The 22611-nt window shown below is 35.5% G+C and overlaps 1 protein-coding gene across 3 annotated transcripts in view; it reads left to right on the top strand.

Annotated features, from left to right (window-relative positions):
- BTBD9 (BTB domain containing 9) overlaps positions 1 to 22611 on the top strand; it is a 133907-nt gene that overhangs the window by 1928 nt on the left and 109368 nt on the right. For all 3 annotated transcript variants that reach the window (XM_082306121.1, XM_082306122.1, XM_082306123.1), the window contains exons 2-7: positions 196 to 359; positions 7279 to 7489; positions 8580 to 8943; positions 10562 to 10826; positions 12865 to 13084; positions 17446 to 17565. In XM_082306121.1, the coding sequence (XP_082162247.1) occupies positions 278 to 359; positions 7279 to 7489; positions 8580 to 8943; positions 10562 to 10826; positions 12865 to 13084; positions 17446 to 17565 (1262 nt within the window). In that variant the 5' untranslated portion in view covers positions 196 to 277. The remainder of the gene's footprint in view (positions 1 to 195; positions 360 to 7278; positions 7490 to 8579; positions 8944 to 10561; positions 10827 to 12864; positions 13085 to 17445; positions 17566 to 22611) is intronic.

Below are 22611 nucleotides of genomic sequence, written 5' to 3' on the forward strand. Positions count from 1 at the left end.
GAGTGGTAAAAATTAAATGATGATGCCTAAAAAAAGAAATTCTAATGTTATTGGAAGTTTTTCCCATAGAATGGAGGGATTTTTTAAGACTGTATTTCCACAAAAATTTTAACTGAGAAATAGCATCTCACTTACTTTTGCCATAGGCCACACGTCCCCAGTTTCTGATGGTATGTATTTCGTGCATTGTTTCAGGAAATGGTACAGTTGTTGCTGTGCAGCTGGATGTTGCTGAATAGCGCTTCTATGAGCTCACTGTCCAATCTGTCTGTTCAGAATGGCAAAGAACCCTAATTTTCAGGAAGCTGGTCATCTGCCTACAGGCTACGTCCACTGTAGATCTTCAGACAGCTTTACTGGTGAGTGGACCACTGTATTTTCTTGAGATTTTAACTTAAGGGTTTATTTGTGTGCCATTTTAACCAGGTTGTATCGAGTGCATTAATACCTATTTTTTATGTGTGTTAATAAATAATCTGTGCTTAGTATATTGTTCTTTGTACCTAGCTAAACTTATTCCTGCTCTTCTATCAGATGAATAGGTCTCTGAGCAGAACATAAAATGTTAGCACTACAGCACTGTTGTGATTTAACCCCAGCCGGCAACTAAGCACCACACAGCCGCTTGCTCGCTCCCCCCTGGTGGGATGGGGGAGAGAATCGGAAGAGTAAAAGTGAGAAAGCTCGTGGGCTGAGATAAAGACAGTTTAATAGGTAAAGCAAAAGCCACGCGTGCAAGCAAAGCAAAACAAGGAATTCATTCACTATTTCCCATCGTCAGGCAGGTGTTCAGCCATCCCCAGGAAAGCAGGGCTCCATCATGTGTAACAGTTACTTGGGAAGACAAATGCCATAACACCAAACATCCCCCCTTCCTTCTCTTCCCCTAGCTTTGTATGCTGAGCATGATGTCATATAGTGTGGAACATCCCTTTGGTCAGTTGGGGTCAGCTGTCCCAGCTGTGTCCCCTCCCAACTTCTTGTGCCCCCCCAGCCTGCTCGCTGGTGGGGTGGGGTGTGAGAAGCAGAAAAGGCCTTGAAGCTGTGTAAGCACTGCTCAGCAGTAATGAAAACATCCCTGTGTTATCAATCAACACTGTTTTCAGCACAAATGCAAAACACAGCCCCATACTAGCTACTATGAAGAAAATTAACTCTATCCCAGCTAAAACCAGCACAAGCACTTAAGTAATGGGAATGTGTTTGCAGATGAGCAGTGCATAACTTTCCATATGCTTTAAGTCAAAATGCTTTTCGTACTAAATTGTTTAGAATGCTCTCATTGAATGGTGTCGTTATTTACCGTTAACTAGAGTTAACATCTGCTTTTCTTTTAATCCTTTCACAACAGAAGGGTTGGAGATGAGACTTAAAAGTTCTGTGAATTACATTTACTTGATCTTTCATATTCTATGTCTATAAATTCATACTGTATGGATTACATTATTATTATTGGATACTAAGTAGGACCAGTCAGTTCCTCAGGCATGCAGATATGGTTATTAATAAGGTGTCAAGAACATTTTGTTGTTTTGTTGTTTGTTTTTGATTAAAATCAGAATTTACATTTTTAAATTACTGTGTGCATTACAGAGGTCTCATAAACACTGTTTAACTCCAGTGGTACCATTGGTGTAATATTTGGGTTTACTTGGCTTCTTTATTTTTCTCAATGTTACTAAGCAGGTATCAGTGGGATTGTTCATATGTAACTCAATGTGATTTAAAGCTTTGCTATATTTCAGATTTGTAGGTTTTGTGTAGTGTCATGGATAATTTTTTTTCTTTCTTCCTATAATATTGTGACTTACATATGAGAGAGAATTTTTGTGAAATACCATGAAGCTATATTAATAAGATGCTTAATCAGGAAAGTTAAGGACACTTGAGAATTAGTGAATTGACAGTGTTGAAAAATACAAGACCTTCTGCTTAAGGATTGTCTTGAGTAAAATGCTGTTTTATTCCCAGTACTTTTCTTAAGCTAGGGAGGCATTCATATAAATGCAGTATTTTTTTTCCCTGAAAGCATTTCAAGGCCCTTTCAAACTTTTTATCTCTCTGGTGCCTCAGATTGCAGATGGTAGCTTTACTCTTTTGGGTGTAATTATGGAAAACCTCAGGACCGTATAGAACAAAGATTTTCACATTATTAGAAATATTTTATTGGAGTAAAAGGGTGAAAAATGTAGAAAATATTAGAAAACAAGTATTTTATTCTTCAGAGTATTATTTGCCTTGTGCTTCAGTACTGAATTGCATTTTTTCTTGTACTGCTGGAACAGAGTAAATTAATGATATTTGTAACTAAATTCTAAATATTAATGCTTCTATTTTTTCCTAAGCCTTGATTAAAATTAAAAACAATTAAAAAGCCCCCAAATAGTTGTATTTAAACATTATTGCATAGGTAAATCCTTTCAGCTGTTGTGAAACTAAAAGAAACCATGACCAGGAATTATACACAGCTTTAGTTTTGTGGATTTGTGTCAAACCATAGAACTGCTTCTTTTACTGTTAATGCTTGTTAGTGCTTTACGTGAGTAAACGTAAAATTCTTCACAAACTTAAGTAACTTCAATCTGAACAGTTGTTGTATTAGAACATGTATTGTTTTCCCTTTCTGTTACAATTTTCACTCATAGTCAACTTTGTTATTGTTATTTTGAAGTAGAAAGGAGCTTCTGTAGCGAGGGTTCTGACAGAATCAAAGTATTTGCTTGGGTTATGCTCTGTATATGTTGAAATATTTACTAAAAATTCCCGTTTCCTGAGATAGAATCATAGAATCGTTTAGGTTGGAAAAGACCTTTAAGATCATGAAGTCCAACCGTTAAATTATGTTAGATGTTAGCTTATTGTACCAGAACTTAGAAGAACAAAATATTTTCATATAAAAAGACTTATATATACATTAAAAAACCAAACCATACGATTTGAAACAATGGTATGTTTGTACAGTAGCATTACCATCACACCTACCATGTTCTGTGAGTCTATGGTAATAGGAATTGTAATTAAAATAATATTTTGCTGGAATTATTTAAAGCATAGCAAAATACTTTATGAAGTAATGAATTACAAAAAATTGAAATACTACTCAAATCCTTTCCAGTCAACTGAGAAGCAGTTCCTATTTCAAGAGAAAAATAGCAGTGTAAGAGAATTATAGTTAAGAAAATTCCCTTTGTGTAATTCTGACGAAATCTGTATTATCTTGATAGGAGCAAACCAGACGATGAAGGAATTAAGTGTTTCAAGGGTATGAAATTATTTGCTCAGTGTTTATAATCTAGACTTACTTCATAAAATTTTTCATTCTAGCAATAGTCTGTTTACTTGCATTTATTCTAAAGTTTCAGTAGTGTTGTCAGTTATGTAAACATTTTTCACTCATTTTATATAAAAGAAATTCCAAATTATTAATGAGCAGTTTCTTAAATTCCTTTTTCTGTGCCTGGTGTAAAAACAACTCTTGCATATCTCATTGAAACAGTACTGCTTTTCAGAGGACTCTAGTGATAGCCCAAATGAGGGGGGGAAGTGGCTTAGTACCAGTCTTTATTACAGCTCTGGTTTGAGAATTGGTTAGTAAAGATGTCATTGGGGTTTTGCTGTTGTTGCTGCATTTTCTAGATCACATTTTTGTATGCCGTAATATGTTACAGATTACTTACTAAAAAGAAATACAGCAAGCTGAAAACTGTGGGGGTTTTGTTGTTGTTTTTCTAGCCATGACACATTGTGTAATACTGCATATTGATTGCCTTATGTAGTAAATACTAGGCTGTGTTTTTCACATGCTCACTGTTGAAGATGGCCACCAAGAAGCGTGTCTTCTGGTGGGGTCTTGGGCAGAAGTGATTTGTATGCCTTCTGACTTAACAGATGCCATTTGAGATTGTTTCAGTTTTACTGGCGCCTCAGACTCGCTAAGACGACTGTTTTACTTTGTTTATTTCTATGGCATGAGCAAAGTGCAGCAGCTGACTCCTGGAGCGGTTAATTAGGTCTGAATACTTCCTGGAAATAGGTTATGGTGCTAGCAAGAGGTCTGTAAATGGCTTGCCCTTTTATTCTGAAGTTTGTTAAATGTTGTTCTTTGACTGCCTGGAAGAGTAAACAGCTGTATTCTCTGAAAGGGGGGGGGGGGGGGGGACATGTTTGATGACAGAAGATGTCAGAGGGATCTTCAGGAAGGGTTTTGCCATGCTCCCGGCAGCATCCATCTTTTTTTATCGTAAGTAGTCCTTTGAGTTGCAACTGAAAAAATATAGGTTTAGCTGTACACGGAAGTTGTGAGCTCATAGCAACTTGCCACAACTAAAGCAGTATATTACTTTTTACTTCCTCAAACAAGAAATGTGCAGATCACTTCAAGGGTTGACTGAATTCGTACCATTAATTAATCCAGTCTGGGAAGATCTGAAGTCATGCATTATTTGGTTCTATATTTTGAAGGTGGGATTGCTCTCACTGGGCTGCTTTATATGGAAAATCCACAATACAGATGAAACTTGCATTGGAAGTGCATAGTAGTAAACAAATAAATGAGTTTGAGTGCTTCTTCAATATACTAGTGTTACCCATAGAAAGCATGTAAGGCACGTACATGGTTTTCATAAAGTTGACAGTTTCCAACACTTTGTGTCATTCAAGCATTTGAAAGACACCTCAGGCAGAGGCTTGTAGCCATCATTTGAGTCCTGTATTCCCCATGATCAGCATGTTCTTGTTTGAAACTGGCAATTTAGAACAGTACATTGTATGAGCAATTTAGAGAGCATTAAACATTGAAACAAATTTGTCTTGCAGCTTACACACAGGGATTTCTAAATTTCTACTTTAATCGCTTGCTGTTCTTCAGGGTCTTGATGTTTACAAGGACTGGCATCATCGGCTTATTAGCAAGTGTCCCCAGTTCAGACTTAGCCCTAGTCTGTACACTGATACTTGTTTAGAGAGAGGTTTATGTACCCTTGAGAGGGAAGTGTGCTTTTGATTTTATTTATTTATTTAACCTGAAATGGAAACAATTTTCCCTTGAACTTTTCACCCTATTGGCACATAACAACATTCACAGCTGCTGGAAGCAAAGTTAGTGTGCAGCTGATGGCATTCCCTTATCTTTACCACTTTTATAGTCTCTCAGTTTTATTCAGACAATACCTGTTCTTATTTTTTAGAGATAAGAGTGGATGAAGGAGACAAAGAAGTAGAATGTAGAAAAAATGGAATTAAAAATAGATTTTAAAACCAAAATGTGCCTGTACTTGTACATGTATGAAGTATCATAAATGAACTTCTCTCATCAATCAAAATCAGAACTAGCACAAGAAAGATAGTACAGAGTTGCTTGATAATGTGCGTGTAACTCTCACGTAATTGGGTTGCCTCACTATTGTGAATGAAGATCAACAGCAGCAATTATAGACTTGTAAGGTACAGAAGTCTTGAAGGGGTATTGGGGCTTGAGATTTGCAGCTGATATAACAAATACATCCTTTCGTTTGCTCCTTTGGTACAATAAAAGGTTTTATATTTTGAGGGCATTTCAATTTTACTATTGTCTATAAAGTCTCAAAGAATTATGTTGTGATAAATATTATTGCTAAATAGATGCAACTGGACTGATGTGAGTTAAATTAATTTTGCTTGTTAGAAAGTAAGTGATACTGGAAGTGTATGTTGCATAAATCTGTTCAGTGCAGAGTAGTCTTAGCTAATTGTAAATTAACTAGTACAAATGGAAGAAACTCTGTTATTATGAAAAACCATAGAAATTAATTTACACTCGTGTCAGGATATAAGAATGACTGTACAGGATGCTGTGTTCCCATGGTTAGGCTGCCTCCAGTATCGCGGCCAGTATTGCTGGTTCCGCACTGTAGTGGCTACATGGGCACACAGCTTCTAATTCAAGTAGCAGAGACAGCCTGAGGAAAGCTGGGCTTTTGTTCCCATTTGTGCTGTAGTCTGTATTATCAATTTAGTATGCTGTATTTTTCTCAAATCTTATTCTCTACTTCTGTCACTTTTCCTAGTTTATTTTAAAGTTCTTTGGGACCATGTTTCTACAGTATCTGGATTTTGGGTTAAGCGTTCCCAGGTGTTACGGAGGTGCAAATAATACTTAATCCCATGTGCATGTGCTTTCTTTTCTTTCTTGGGGAATGACTGGAAACAGATGCGTATTTTCTCATAATACTTTTAAAATACAGCTTAAAAATGCATTCGTGTCATGAATATTTCACTTGAAAGATTGATGTGTTAGCTGTGTGCAGGGTACAGCTTCATCATTTTCCTGCTTCTTCTGCTATACCATCTTTCTTCAGCACTAAGTATGTGCCCATTTTGAAAAGTGGCTAGTCATTGGAGCGCAGAAGGTGTCTCTGAAAATATCAATGGTTATTATCTGGAACAGCCAACCTCTTTTTATTTATAAATAAACTGAAATGTAACAGTAGAGGGTGATTTAAGACCTAAATTCTCCTGTGGATGCTCTTGCCACTGAGACTACAGAAAGCCTCTGTTGCTGAAGTAAACCAAAACCAACAAAACTAAAACCTCTTGTGAATTAAGAAGTAACAAAATAATTCCATAGAAGATATCACTAATGCATTAATCTGTATTGTACATTAGTGGACAGTCTCCTTACTTTTATGACTGAGAGGTATTAGGGGGTTTATTTTCGTACATATATGAGGGAGCAAGAAGGCATCAAGAAAACTAAGTGCAAAGAGTAAGAAAATTGAATTGTACATTGTAAAGCTTTGGTCTTTGACAGACTTTGTCTGTTACTTGTTAAAAGTTATCCTGATTGTTTATTTTCTCCCAGTTCTTCAAAGTTGATCGGAATTCTGGAGAAACACTGATTTTTTTTACTCGTCACTGATTTTAGTAGAGACTTGGGAGCTAAGGCTATGCTTAATTGGTCAAATTATTTATTTCTTTATAATTTATGTGCATTTTAATTCAGATAAAACTGGTTTCTACTGGTAATTTTAATTAAAATTGTTTAATTTTTAGTTCCTTTTGTTGGAAGCTTTTTTTATTTTAAGTAAATGGATTGACAGAACAGCAAGGCTAGAATTGTTGACGCAAGCTTTTTTCAAGTCCTGTTGTAAATGAATGTTAACAGGAAACCTCTTGGTTTCATTTTTCTTGTAATATATGGTAACTTACGGTAGTCGCTTTTTTCGTAATTGCAGCTTGATCTTTGCCATATTTTAATATTTGTGCCCTTTATAATATTGGTTGTTTTCTTTTTCGCTTTAGGCTACCAATATCACCATCCCTCCAAGATGAGTAACAGCCATCCGCTTCGTCCTTACACAGCTGTGGGTGAGATTGACCACGTTCACATTCTGTCAGAGCATATTGGTGCTCTAATGAATGGGGAAGAATATAGTGATGTTACCTTTATTGTAGAAAAGAAACGTTTTCCAGCGCACAGAGTGATCCTGGCTGCTAGGTGCCATTATTTCAGGTGAAGTATAGCTTTTTGTCAGGCTCACAGGAAATTTTAATGCAGATGAGATAAACATTGTTTCTCTATGAACTTTTCAGGGTGTAATCATCTGTCCATTGAGTGTGACCTTTTCTGTGTGAATGTTTCCCAGCACATCAAATCATTGTGTCCAAATATAAAAAGATAAATACCATGTCATGATGTTATTCTTTTGACCTTCATTAAATTGGATTTTGAAGGTAGTTTCACAAATTCAAGAGAGAGAGAATTTCAGAGCAGAAAAGTTCTGCTGTAAAATTGTTTTGAAATGGATGGTGTGCTTCTATGAAATATACTCAATTAGAAAGTTTAATTTTGACATGTTGGAATAGAGTATTTAAAGGGTCTGGCTGATACAGGTTAGAATATGTATTTTAAAACTAGGAATAATACTAATCCAGCTCTTTTAAGAGCTGGACATTTTTCACTCTAAATGTAATTAATAGAACTTCCTGATAATCTTCTTCCAGTTAATTTTGTCAGAGGGATAACTAAACTAACATGTGAATGCAAATTGTGTTCAAAGTGTCTATCGTATTTTAAAAAATAATTATTTTTAAAAAATAAATGTAAGTACTTTGATTTCTCTCAAGATTCAGGATTTCATCAGAGTTGCCATGTGCTGGGTTTAGAGTAAGGAACAGAGGATCAGGAATCCCATGATTTGCTAATCTGCCACTGCTGTTATGGTGGTGAACTATTTGTTTCACTTGCTTTCTGAAAAATTTTCTTTTTTTTCTTTCTCACTGATAGCATGATTTTAAAAAAAAAAAAGAAAGGTACGAGAATCATATCTCAGTTTCTGCTTTGCAAACTATTGTTCAAAGTAGAGATGGAGCAATTGTGTAGGATAAAACCATGATGCTTTAGAATATTATTCTTGTGCAGCTGCTTTCAGAGCAGAGCTGCACTTTAAATGCCAAGTATAAGGGTTTTTCTTTTGTAGATTCTTAAACCATATCCCATTTGTATTCCCCGTGCTATAAATAGTCATTTATTCCTTTCTCTTTCTACTTTTTGCCTGTTTTTTATCAGGAAATAAATGTCTCAAATTTTGTTTTCCTTATAGAGCATTATTATATGGCGGAATGAGAGAATCTCAGCCTGAAGCAGAAATTCCTCTTCAGGACACCACTGCAGAAGCATTTACCATGCTGTTGAAATATATTTACACTGGTCGTGCTACACTACGGGATGAGAAAGAGGAGGTTCTTCTAGACTTCCTAAGCCTAGCACATAAATATGGGTTCCCAGAACTGGAGGATTCCACGTCTGAGTATCTTTGCACAATACTTAATATTCAGAATGTCTGTATGACATTTGATGTTGCCAGTCTTTATTCCCTTCCCAAATTAACTTGTATGTGCTGTATGTTCATGGATAGAAATGCCCAAGAGGTGCTCTCCAGTGAAGGCTTCCTATCACTTTCTAAGGTATATCTTGTGTTTGCATGTTTTTCTCCCGGAATGTTAATTTTAATATGTATACAACTTCATGATAAGTGCACAAAATGCAAGTTTATATATTAGTTAACAGGTATCATTTTATACTAGTGAAACTGTGACGGTTGGAAACGTTCAAACCAAGGTGAACTGAAAATTCTGGTGATACGTTCTGAATTTTTTAGGTATTTAATTTTGATCAGTCAATATAGCTAAATGTAGTAAATCTGATGGAGTATGCTAAAAGGTGGGAGCAGGCAATCTAATCTTAATTTGTCTTTTTTCATCTGTTCTTGAAATAATGTAATTTGGTTTCTGAACGCTGCCCAGGGGATATAAACTAAAGATTTGAAGATAGCAGAAGATATTCCATTCTATTAATTTCTTGATATAGGCTGTCTCAGTGATCAGTGGTTTTCTGCTGTGTAAGCTAAAGCGTTCTGGAGGTTGTTGTGATTTATATTGCCGATTGTCATCATGTTCTGAAATTGCATAATATGGTGGTGTTGTAGGGTGGTTTGGTTTTTTGTGTGTTGGTTTTGTTGTTGTTGTTAGATGCATAAATATTTGTCCCCAAGTCAGGCTGTTCTATGCCATTGAAATTTTCCACTTGCTCTGGAGTGGTCTTTGAGCTGGACATAATAGTAATAGTGTTTTCAAGTGGTGTTCACGTGAAGCAGCAGAGCATCTTGAATGAATGATGGTTTAATTTTTTTTTTAAAGTGTTTTTAGTGGAAAAGCTGTGATGGATCTATTTCTTGAATAAGTACAAGACACTGCTCTGCTGACTACCTTACTAGTTGTGTAGGGAAAAAATGGGGTTTTTTGTCTCTACTCTTGTCATGCGTGGTTTGTTAAATCTGAGCTCTGAGAGCATATTATCAATAAAGAAATTAGCAAACGTCATTCATCAGGAAACGTGTACTTTATGACGTCTTTGGCATACCCAGTCCTCATATATATGAGAGATTTGTCCTTTTCAGGCAAACTCCTAAGTATTCTGTTAACTAAGTGAGAATCAAAGAGCTGTTCGATTATTTTTGTTCTTATTTTGCAGTCAGTGAGTTTTCTGTATGAGTAAGAACCACTGAAGTTTTTACGTGCTGATTCTAAGTTGGTACCTGTTGTACCAAGAGAGAGAGAAAGGCGGGGAAAAAAACAACCCAAATAGTTAGAAATGGTTTAAAAAGGTGATTCCAAGCTGCGCTTTATTTTTCTCATCAGTGTTATACCAGCCTAAGTTGAAAGGAATGATTTGAACTATGCTACCAAATCCACAAATCGCTTCTTATATTCCAAAGTAAATTTGAAGTAGTAACTGGAATGAAATCGATTTGAATAGTTCTCCACATTTCAGTCCTGACATATATCTCCTAGTGGGTTTGTAATATTACTTATTATTTACATGATGGATTCTATAATTCTTGCATTAAGTAACTAAAACAAGCTACGGTTTCAGGTAGTCACTCCTTTGGAGATTATTTTTAATAGCTACAAGTTAAAATACCCATTAATTTTTGCCTTATTTTAAATTATTTATTTTTTCTTTAAAAAGGAGAAATAATTTTATTTCTGTTTATGTGGCAGTTTTTTTATTTTTCTTTTCCAGGCTGCTCTTTTAAGTATTGTACTGAGGGACTCATTTGCAGCTCCTGAGAAGGACATTTTCCAAGCTTTGATGAATTGGTGTAAACACAACCCCAAGGAAAACCATGCTGAAATCATGCAAGCAGTGCGTTTGCCACTAATGAGTCTAACAGAACTACTAAATGTTGTAAGACCTTCTGGATTGTTGTCACCTGATGCCATCCTAGATGCCATTAAGATTCGTTCCGAGAGTCGGGACATGGACCTCAACTACAGGGGCATGTTAAGTAAGCATCAGGTTTTTTTGTTTGTTTGTTTTTCTCATGTAGTGACTATAGTTGTCTGGAGGATATGGTTAATTTGTGCTTTGAGTTTTTATCTATTATTATGTGTTTTAAAAGGCTTACATAATGAAATATCTTGTTATGTACTATGCTTGCCATTGCTATTCCTCAAAAAATATTAGTCAATGTATTTTTTTGCTTTGTATCTCAGATATTGCTCAAACATGAATGTTATAATAAGAGTGTATTTTCCTAGAGGAAGTGCTATTTTAATAGAAAAACTTTTGCAAAAACATTAAAAATAAAAATGCATTGGCTGTGGGATGTAGGACATTTAAACGGTTCTGTGTTGATGGTGACTTGTTTTCTACTTCATGAAGATTTTCATCTTTTCTGCACTACTTTAGATTTTTCTCTTACTCTTTACTTGCTTGCCCAAATAGTATGAACAAGTCTTCCAAAATTGTATTAATGGAAGCCTAAAAAGTGTGAGAAGCCTTTTGTTTGACTTTTGTCTGTGCTCTCTGTTAATTCAACAGGAATATCTAACACTGAGCTTTAGAAAGATATTGTTAGTTTGCTATCTAATGTGTGATTTATAAGAGAGTATTTGCCCCACAGCCAAGAATAAAGTTAAACGTTCTTTGAGGGCCTGCACTGTAGTCTGTCAGTCATGCATGATGAGCCCTGAAAATAACTGCTTTCTCAGAACTGCATCTCCTCTTTGTTCTCTCATAGAAGTTACAGATATTAATATTTAAACATGTGAGTTTAATATTAGGATATTGTAAGAGTCTTATCATGCAAGACATTGTTGACAGTGCAGTTGATAAATTTGAAAAAGTTGAATGGTGTTTTCTGGCTTCTTTTTCTGCGTATTTATGTCTCAATAATAATATGCTCCTAATCTCAAAATTTCTAGCTTTGTCAAAATCACAGCTTTTTAGAGAATTGAATTTCTGTGTTGTTTTAGTACTAGTTCAGGCTCTTAGGACTTTTTCTCTTTGTGGAAACATTGACAACCACTTGCAATTTCATAGTTGTGCATTTAATGTTTTTATGTAGTAGTACTACAATACAGTTAATATTTTACCACTTCAGATTCTGTTCTTTAAATGTTAAACTTAACATTCTGTTAGAATTTATACTTCTCTTGCCAAGCTGCCTGAAGAGTTCAAGGGCAGCTTTTCATCATTTAGCTTTCAGATCATTTTTTACAGGGTCTCTCCTCAAACAAGAATAATAGAAATGTCTTTTTAACAGGGTGGTTCATCAGTGTATTGTTTGTAGTTGGAGTTAGGGACCATTATCCCCAGTTATCTTGATGGAAGGTCTGTTTCTAGGATGTAACAGGTTTTTTTGTGCCACCATTTCACAGGAGCAGACTTGCTTTACTGTGTTGGTTCAAAGCCCAAGTAGCCAGAAGTTTCCCGGTTCACTCAGGTTCGTTTAGCTTTGCAGAATACTGGAAGCTTGTATAGCTATCAAAATAGCTTGTATAGCTATAACACTGTATATACCACTCTGCAAATTCACGATGCATCCACATCTCAAACATTTTATGTCATTTTTTAGTTTCCTTCCACTCCAGACAAAAAAACCCCACTTGAAATTAGAACAAAAAATGGGAAAGAAAGGGTGAAAAAATTATTAGAGGTATGGTGAGAGGTTGATCACAAGAAGAGACTAAATAGACCAAAAGTTTAAGACGAGAAGGAAAGTGATGATTGAATGAGGAAGGTGCAACAGAATTCTGTAAAATCATGAAGGGGACTGAGAATCTAGATACTACATACTAATAAGTTATCACTACTTATTATTGCCATAAAAGACCTAGGGGGCATCAAACGAAATGGAGGAAGCAAAATTTCTAAAATGCCTCTCTTCCTGTGCTTTTGTTTTACCTTAAGCATGTGTTTGTGGCCAAGAAAGGATAATGGCAATAAGTGTTTGTTCTGATCTGATACAGTTGGTGTTCAGAATATCTGATTTGCAGTATGAGAGTGTAAAAAATTAAGCAATTATTTCTTTTTCTTCTTAGTACCAGGGGAAAATATTGCAACAATGAAGTATGGAGCGCAGGTTGTAAAAGGGGAGCTGAAATCTGCTTTATTAGATGGGGATACTCAGAACTATGACTTGGATCATGGCTTCTCTCGACACCCGATTGATGATGACTGCCGATCTGGAATTGAAATTAAACTAGGCCAGCCATCAATAATCAACCACATACGAATACTCCTGTGGGACAGAGATAGTAGGTAGGTGCCAAGTTGACGTAAAAAGGGAAGGTAATGCATTTTGTACTGGTGATAATATATCAATGTAAAATATTTATTAAATATTTTATAGAAACAGCGTGATACAGTGTTGGAGATGACAATGGCAAGTTTTATTTGAAAAAAACCTGTTTTTTAAAGGCAGTTCTGGTTGCTTACACACCAGACCATATTTTGTGATACTAAACTACCTCATAATATTTAAATGTATTTTTTGTGTCTTCACTAAATAGTTTACATTACTAATGAAAGTTTATGTAACTTAAATTGGTTTGTTTTCTATTTGCCACTTAGCTTTCAACTGCTCTTATTTCAGTTTGAAAAACAATATTCTAGTTCTTCTGTGGAAACCATATTTTTTGCATATTTACATTCCAAACACTGAAGGAATGTTTGTTCAGATTTTTTCAATATATCAAAATTGTTAAGAAATAACACACTTTGACAATAATTCAGAGATAGTAAAATTTATTTAGAATGTGAATTACTGATTAACTACAGTAGTTATTAGAAGCCACTTCATGGTGAGACTGGTGAAGTATGGATGGAAGTATCATGGATGCCTTAGCCAATTCATGCTCAGCTACTTTAGATTGTTATGGAATGCATGAAAGATCAAATTGTGTGTATTTGAACAATTGAGCAACTGCTTAAGTAGAAAAATTGCAAGGTTCTTTCTATCTGACACATTGAATATATTAAATTTTATAACTTGCCATGACAAAGATTTTACAATTTAGTAGACAGCTCATGCAGGTATTCATAAGCAATTTTCTGTTAAAAACAATAAAACAAGCTACTTGCGCTTTTAACACATTATTACTTTTCTGATAAAAGATTAATTTTATATTACTTCCAGACTAACAGTTTAGAATTGCAAAACAGTTGCATTTTGTTTTCTTAACTAAGCCGTGTTATTTTAGAACAGGGTGTATTAATGTTTTATTGATTTTTATTTTTTAAAATTAAATTATTTTAAAAATATGAATTACAGTTATTAATCATTCAAAACAAACTGCATGAATTTTTAGCTATTTAATTGTTTCCAGTAAGTTCTCCTGATTAAGTTCAACTGAAATTTATGCTTCTCCTCTGTTCCTTTTGGAAAGATTGAAAAGTAAAACTTTGAAGGTGCAAGGAACTACTTCATACAGTAATATACTTATTATTATAAGTATAGAATACATAGTATTCTGCTTGTCCCAGAAGATCAGCCAAATTTGTAAACCAATTATCAACCAATTTTATAGAATTTGAAAAGTATGAGAGACATATTGGTGAAGAGTCTAGAGCACAAGTCTTATGAGGAGCAGCTGAGGGAACTGGGGTTGTTTAGCCTGGAGAAGAGGAGGCTGAGGGGAGACCTTATTGCTCTCTACAACTACCTGAAAGGAGGTTGTAGCGAGGTGGGGGTTGGTCTCTTCTCCCTAGTAACAAGTGATAGGACGAGAGGAAACGGCCTCAAGCTGCGCCAGGGGAGGTTTAGGTTAGATATTAGGAAAAACTTCTTCACCGAAAGGGTAGTCAAGCATTGGAACAGACTACCCAGAGAAGTGGTTGAGTCCCCATCCCTGGAGGTATTTAAAAGACGGGTAGACGTGGTGCTTAGGGACATGGTTTGGTGGTGGACTTGGCAGTGCTGGGTTAACGGTTGGACTTGATGATCTTAAGGGTCTTTTCCAACCTTAACGATTCTATGATTCTATGATTCTGTGTTAATAATGAGGAGTTCTTTAGCAATTTTTAGAGAGCTTGTAACTGGTAAAATGCCCCTCATCTGCAAGACATAAATTGGCAGCTGCTGAAACTCAGGGAAAAAAAACGTCTCCTTGAGACAACTTATTAAAAAAATTACCTGTTGCTTGGTGTCCTGTGCCCTTCCTCTGAAATTTGTAGAACAAACCGTTGTTAGTGGGAGAATATCAGACAAGATGGACCTCTACTCTAGAGTTTTTTGTCCTCATAAAGTACTGAGCGTACAGTGGTTTAGGATCTAGTTTCTGTGTCGTCCTGACTTCTTTGTTTTGCTGCGGAAAGTTTGCTATCGGACTTTCTTTTGCTTCTCATCAGGTATAGTACCTGAATTGTCAGGTTTTTTGCCCCCCTCAGTAGCTCAGCTGTCTAAGATAAATGGAAAAGGAAGCATTTGGAGTACTTTGTCCAGTTGCAGGCTTCTCAGTATAAGATACTGACATGCTGGAGTGAGTTCAGCAGGACACCAAGATGACGAGGGCTTGAGCACACGATGTACAAAGAGATGCTGAGAGAACTTGCTGTTTTAAGAGGATAAGGCTTAGAAGGGGGAACTTATTGCTGGCTTTGCCTATTTAGTGGAAGAATACAGAGAATACAGGGCCAAACTCCTTTTACAGCTGTGTGCTGAGAGGGCAGAGAGCAGTGGACACAAGCAACAAGATACGTTCCTATTAAATATTAGGAAAAGAATTCATAATGGGGTAGTTGAACTTGGGAAGAGTTTGCCCAGAGAGGTTATGGATACCAGTCCTTGGAGGTATGCAGAATTTACCAGCCAAGACCTTAAAAGACTTGCTCTAAGATTGTCCGCGCTTTTTCTAGAGATCCTTTCCAACCTATATACCCTTTTGGTCTAAGAATTGCCAGCCACTGAGCTGCATCTTTCTCATGGGATACATGAATAATGTCTTCAAAAGAGATGTTTTAGCAACTGTGCAAGCACATGGTAGCTTCTTGTTGAACACCTTTTTAAATTACTCATTCATTTTAACCGTCTCTGTGAAGCTCTGGGCTACTGGATATCTTTATATAGATAATGGACATCCTTAACAGAACGAAATACAAACTAACAGGTGTGTTTTGCACGTGTAGTTTAGCGGTGTTATTAATAGATGATTTTTAGATATAAAAGCGCTAAGGAGACTAGTTGTCCAGATTACCTCTGAAAAAAAGATGCTATCCTTAAGAAAAATAAAAGGCATAGTGTTATGTATGGTAATGGAAATGTATTTTTGAGATAATTTTTCTTTGCTTGGTACCTTCAGAAATCAAAAAACTAGGATGTTGTATATTGGTTACACGTCTACTTTAGTCTAGCGATGGTTATGTGAGAATCCCTAAATTCTCACCACACCGAGGACAGACAGTCAGTAACTTTTGGATCCAAACTGCTCAAACTCTAAAATGCTGGAGCCTAGTTTGGTCAAATATGCATGGGCTAGTAATAATAATGTTGCTAAAACACAGTGTATTTATATGTGTTGTGAATCTTACACGTTTGGTGTGAATGTGAAAGCTGATTATGCAATTGACATCTTAAAGACTCTGCATTACCTTTGGTATTAACATTGTTATCTAACATTCGAAGCATTTTTAAACAATACCACTTTAGACATCTACCCCTCTAAGTCCTCAGCAAACAATTGGGAATATTGACAAAGGCATTAATGTTGAACAAAAAATGTCTATGTAGGACTCTGGAAGAGCAACTTTTCCTTTAGAAATCGGTGTGAAAGGAGGATAAGTGCTAACACAGTGCTGTTGAAATGCCTGTGAATGTTGCAGATTAGTACATGAAGAGAAAGAAAATATTCTGAAACATATATTTCACAATTTGCTGATCCACAAGTGGAGTTTCTACTTCATTCTAAGTATCACTGTTGTAGGTATAATATGGAAATAGCTGTGGCTTTTAAGTTTTAGTTTGGGTTTGCTTTCTTCTAACAGCAAACTATAAGGTAAATATGATTGATAAGCAAGAGGAAGAGACAGGTTGTGTTGGTGACTTTTTATTTTTGATGAGGTAATTTTGGGGTGTATAAAAAAGTAGTGGCAGGCTTAACAATGCATCATAAACAACTGAAAGGGTCAGAAGTGAAGAACAACATCAGTGAGAAAATGATCATGAAGTAAATTTGCTTTGTTCAAGTGAAGGGTTGGAATTTGCATTTTTGATCTGCTAAATGTTTTTTATTTTTCTTTGTTGATATGGCAATAGAAATAATAACTGTATCACTGGTGTTTTAGATTTATTCCACACAGAAGGAATATAAATGATTATTTTTATGACTGAGTTGAAAGTCTCCATTGCATTTTTTGAGGGACAGTGGTCTCATCTAATTACTGCAGATTGTGTTAGGATGTTTTAAGTCATTCTGAAAACATGTCTTAACATAACTGCATGTGAATTTTTTTTCAAAGCTAGTTTGAAAATGAGGATCTCTTTTTATATATCTTAAATACAGGTCTGTGGGAAGGAGCAAATAGCCTTCTTTTCAGCACAGCTGAAAATCCAGTAGAAAGTGTAAAATTCAATACCTAAGATGTGGCTGCTTGTATTCTAACCAGTGTTTTTTGACATTCCATAGGTCTTATTCCTACTACATTGAGGTGTCCATGGATGAGTTAGACTGGATTCGGGTTATCGATCACTCTAAATATCTCTGTCGGTCCTGGCAGAACCTGTATTTTCCTGCCCGTGTCTGCAGGTTAGTTCATCAATGTCATGTTGCATGGCTATCATTAAATAGTGGACACTAGAATAAGTTCCTGGATTTTGCTACTACATTATGTATTTCTGATAATGTACGATATACACAACTTCCATCAGCTATCTTAAAAAAACCCCTTGTCTATCTTGGTGGATGCTTTTTTAATACAAATATAGGTGATAAATTGCAGGCATTCTGTTTTGAAAACTCTGGTGCTTTCATCTCTAACTATGTCTCTCTTTCTCCTTTTTTCTTTTTTTCTCCTTTTTTCCTTTTTTCCTTTTTTTCTCTCTCCCCCCCTTTTTTCTTTTCTCTTGTTTTCTTTTTTTTGTCATACTCACTTTTCGTCTTGCACCTGATTTGTTTTTTTTCCACTCAGTAGTAAACATTATTCCTTGACTGCCAAAATGTTTAAAATGTGTTTCCATACTTGCTATAAAACTTGGAAATGTATTTTTGTATATTTTATATATTTACTGCTGTTGCATTCAAGGAGCATTTTGAACAGTTGTGAAAGAGAGAAAGGGGAGAGTTAGGACTAAGGAGGTTTGAGCAATGCTTTGTGTAAACCAAAGTAGCTAGAAGAGTTTAAGCATCACTAAGGTGATGATGTCTTTTTACTGAAGGTGTTTGGAATTCTGGAAAAAGCTTATGATCACATTGAAGCCGTCTTATCCAAAAACTGAATTGAGCTCACTGATAGGAAGGCCACAGTCTGTAGATTCCGAAGATGTTATCATCATTAGGTTTTGGGTCATAGACCCAAAGAGGATATGCCCTGTATTGTAATAATTGTTCTGTAGACACAAACTTTTTAATCAGCACAGCAACTCCTGGAATCCCCAAGGAGGGGAAGTACTTTCTTTTTCCCAACGAGTGACCTCTTTCTGTGACCTTTACTGCTCTGCAACATGGGATTGCTGGCAAACAGTTGTAGTCTATGGGGAAAGAGTCTGGTGGGTCACGTGTCTCTCCTCAGATAACTCTTTCTCAGCCTCCCTGTCCTTTTAATAAGTTCATATTGAATGTAATTGACTTGAAGTTTATTTTTCCTGATACAAATGCATTCTCACCTTTTCCCTGTAAGCTTTATGATTCTGATTTTACTGTTTTCTTTTTCTGAAATGGTTGGTGCCGTCCCCTAGTTTGTGTGCATACCTGATAAATTTTTGCTTAAAGGTGTCTGTGATAAATCACCTAGCAATGATGAAATGCCTTGTGCAGTTTATAGGTGTTTTACATTTCCTGGGGATATTTTTGCGTGTGTGTGACCTGAACTTGGTGCAAAGTGGATGGATTGTTAGTAAGCACAGCTTTTTTGCTTCCATCATGTTAGCAAGGAGATTTGAAGAGATCTTGAGTGTTATGGTGGGTGGGACTTTCCCTTCATCTTCCTTTCTTTGGCCTCACCTGAAAGTTTGTCCAAAAGTGATTTTTCTATTTTAACATCAGTTTATCTGTTTGTCGTTCTCTATCCCCTGCGCCAGCTGTCTTCATCTCTGTGTTTGTGTGCTATGTTTTGAGAGCATCATTGTTCTGTTTTGGTGAAGGCTCTTTGTAGCCTTGCCTGAAAGTGCAGAGAGGGAAGAGTGGAGGGGAGAATGTTATTCCAGAGTTTTAGGTGGTACCTTACTCATTTTTTGGCACAAAAGGACATCTTATATTCTAGCTGTCTGATTATCACTTAATCCTCTGAAAGTGACTTGCCCTCTATTGGAGGAGCAGATTATCAGGAGGAAGTTCATTTCATGTGGTGTTTTTGTATGTATAGCTATATACTATCTACTTAAATGCATGCACAAGCACACCTGGAAACCTCCCCCTTGCAGTTTTATTTTAGCAGATATTTCAAGTATACAGTTGTCCAGGTAACTACAGCACAGATTTCCTTATCGCGTAGTCCTCATGCCTCTCATTTTTCCTGTTCTGCTCCATGATCTGCAGTAAACCTGTTATTTTTCTATAAATCTCTGTTCCTCATTATCATATCCACAAAGCGGCGGGGAATTCCCTGGAGGTGCAGCTACTTTGAAGAGCAAGTGAAAGAGCTAAGAGAAAGTCATGTAGCAGCATAAGTTTATGAGTACTTATTATTAAGGAGCAGTAACCTTAAGGCAATACGAGTTCTCAGTTGTGAGTCAACATGATAATTCAGGGTAGTTTAGATAAGGCTGTTCTGTAATCTCTCTTTATATTTATATATTAAGAGTGCATTTGCTAGTCAAAAGTAAAAGTGCGGTGACTATGGTTTACTGTTCCTTTTATGTATTTTTTTCCTGTAAATAAGAAGAAAATGTTGTTTTAAATGTAATTAGAAGCCTAAAATTGCTGACAATTTTTTGAGGAGTTCCACTTTAAGAACTTTGTATTTATTTATTTGTATTAATATAAATAGGTCCAACTTGAAGGTTGGCTCTGCTTTAATCAGGGGTTTGCACCAGTTGACCTCCAGAAGAGAGGCTTTGGGTGGGGGAGGCTATATACAGATACATATTAGTATTTGAGAATTTTATTTATCTGGCTTCTAATTAATGTTTTGTATAGAAAGAAGTAAGCAAGGAGGACTAGATTTTTTTTCTGTCTCTAATTTCAGGTTTTTGTGATATGTATTTAAAGTAGTTTTGTTTACTTAAATGAGTTAAACTAGTGATCTCTAGGATACTAACATACACAAAACAGAAATCCTAAAATACGTAGCAGTTTTTTGTCATCCAAAAAAGATGATGTTCAGTGTTGTGAGCACAGATTTAAAATATGAGCTAATACGAAATCATGTCAGAATGAATTCTTTTAATATTTGATACTGTGTTTTTACAGATAAGTTATGCATACTCGTCAAAGGGCAGATATGTTTTAAGTGTTTTATGTGCTCTGTTTAGAAAGACATTTTTATCAGATTATCAACAAATAATGAAAAAAACCCCAAACATTTATTTCATTTGAAGATGTAAATGCCTGCCTCATTTTTAAAGGAAGATTGTAATGCAACTCAGCAAATTACTCACATCTATTAGCACTCGGCTACTCTACATTCTTTACATCCAAAACTAGTTATGTTTTCATATTGCTCAACACTGCTTCTGCTGTGTACTCTTGAGTCAGCGTGACAAGTCCCAGTGCCAAAATTTTCCTGTTCATGGACAAAAGTATTGAGGAGTGCATTGCAAGTATCATGCTTTGCTCTTCTTCTTGCCATTAATTTTAGCATTTATTCCTCTTTTGTCTTAGTAATGTGGATAATAATCTCTTTGCAAGCAACCACTTGGGGAACAATGCAGCAATTTTTTTTAAAGGTTTTTATGCATTGTCAGTGGAAGATGCTGGACTAAGTATCTTTTCACAGTGCAATTTCTTAGCAGTATAGAGTTGAGATAGGTGGTCTTTTTTTTTCTTTTTTCTTTTTTCTTTTTTTTTTTTTCCCCCTAATTTAAAAGAAGTTGATTTTACCTGAAAGTGCTTTATGGCATCACTGTATAGGATGACTTCTGGAATAGTAATGGAGAATTGGAGACTAGCGTTATTGGCTGAGGTTTTTATTTACACACCTTTTTTCAAAGCAAAGGAGTAGAACATGCCAGATTCTGTACACGTTGTTGAAGGACAGCCTGTTTGTGTCTGATATGCTAGAGCAATTGTTCAAACATAGATTATAAAGAGAATATGAGCCCTGTAATATTAGGCAAGGTTAGTTGCTTTTTTGACTTACCTTTCACATAAATACTAGTTATGCAAGGTGAGAGCTGTCAAGGGCTGAACTAGTGTGTCAACCTGAGTTTTGAGAAGCTATTCAAACATTTCCATGGACATAAAAATGGACGGAGTCTATTTTCTATGTGCATGTGTGCAGGTTGGTAATTTATACCACAATGAATTAAGACCAGTTCAGTCTCCTTAACATGTAATTTGTTGTATTATGTGTGTCATAGTCTCTATCATGACTTCCATTTTTTTTTTTTTTTTTTTTATATATGGAGCGTTGTGGAATATTCACAATAGTGTTAGACTTAGGGGCATTATTGTGCTTCCCCTGAAAGATAATTTGTACTTGGCAAAGCATGTACGAAGCCATCCAAATTGATTAGGCAGAATCGAGTAAGTAACGTAATAAGATTATTTACACTCTTTTCTTCTTCCTTTTACTTACTTGTATGCTCCAGTCTGTTTTAATAGGTTCAGAATAACTTTTGCCAGCCATAACCTTTGTCTAGGTTAATAGATAGAAAATGAAAGGGCAATGACCAAAGACTCTGAAATTATAATGAAAAGGAGATGAGAAGATTGTTTATGCTTTCTCACACATAGAATGTGATTTATTTATGATTTGTAGGATGTAATCCCTGCTTTAGATATACTAGCTAATTTGTACAAGGAAGATTATTTCTTAGGCATCAAAGCTTAGTATAACAGGTAAGAGGGTGTTACTGCATTTTGAGATTTTTTTGTTTTTTGCTTTTTGTTTTAGTAGGAGAAAATGCTAGGTATAATACCTGGGCTTTTTATGGGCATTATTTTAGAAAGACTTTTAATTTTTGGTTTAAATACTTCTAGAAGACATTATTCCACCGCCTTTAAAAATTGAACAGCCATAATCTATGCAGAAAAAGCAAATAAAAGAGTGGGATTACAGGATAATTTTTTCTTTTTTAATATGGTTCTGGGTTTTTTAGAATTTCTTTTGATCCTAGTTTCATTGTTTGCACTTATATAGCAATTTTCAGGTGGAGCTGAAGATTTTCTTTAGAGGGAGACAGAAAATAGTCATGTAAGCAGGTTCCTGTCAGAATTAGGAACAACTGTCAGGTTCATAGTTATTCCAGCTTCCTCTTTTAATAGTTAGGCAATGTAGAAGAGAATGCTTGTGTGTTTGTTATCCTTGTGCGGTTTGTTATTTTTTTTAAATAAATATTTTTCTTTCCTATCCCCAAGTATTTTTAAGAGGTACCTGTTAATTAAGCCAACTGTTTATCCTGTCATTAACCTGAAAAAATTAATACCATCTTCTTGATTATGTTAAAAAGTTAGCTCTTTCTTATATAGCACTTA

Source organism: Platalea leucorodia (assembly GCF_965183815.1).
Source record: "Platalea leucorodia genome assembly, chromosome: 3".
Taxonomy (NCBI): domain Eukaryota; kingdom Metazoa; phylum Chordata; class Aves; order Pelecaniformes; family Threskiornithidae; genus Platalea; species Platalea leucorodia.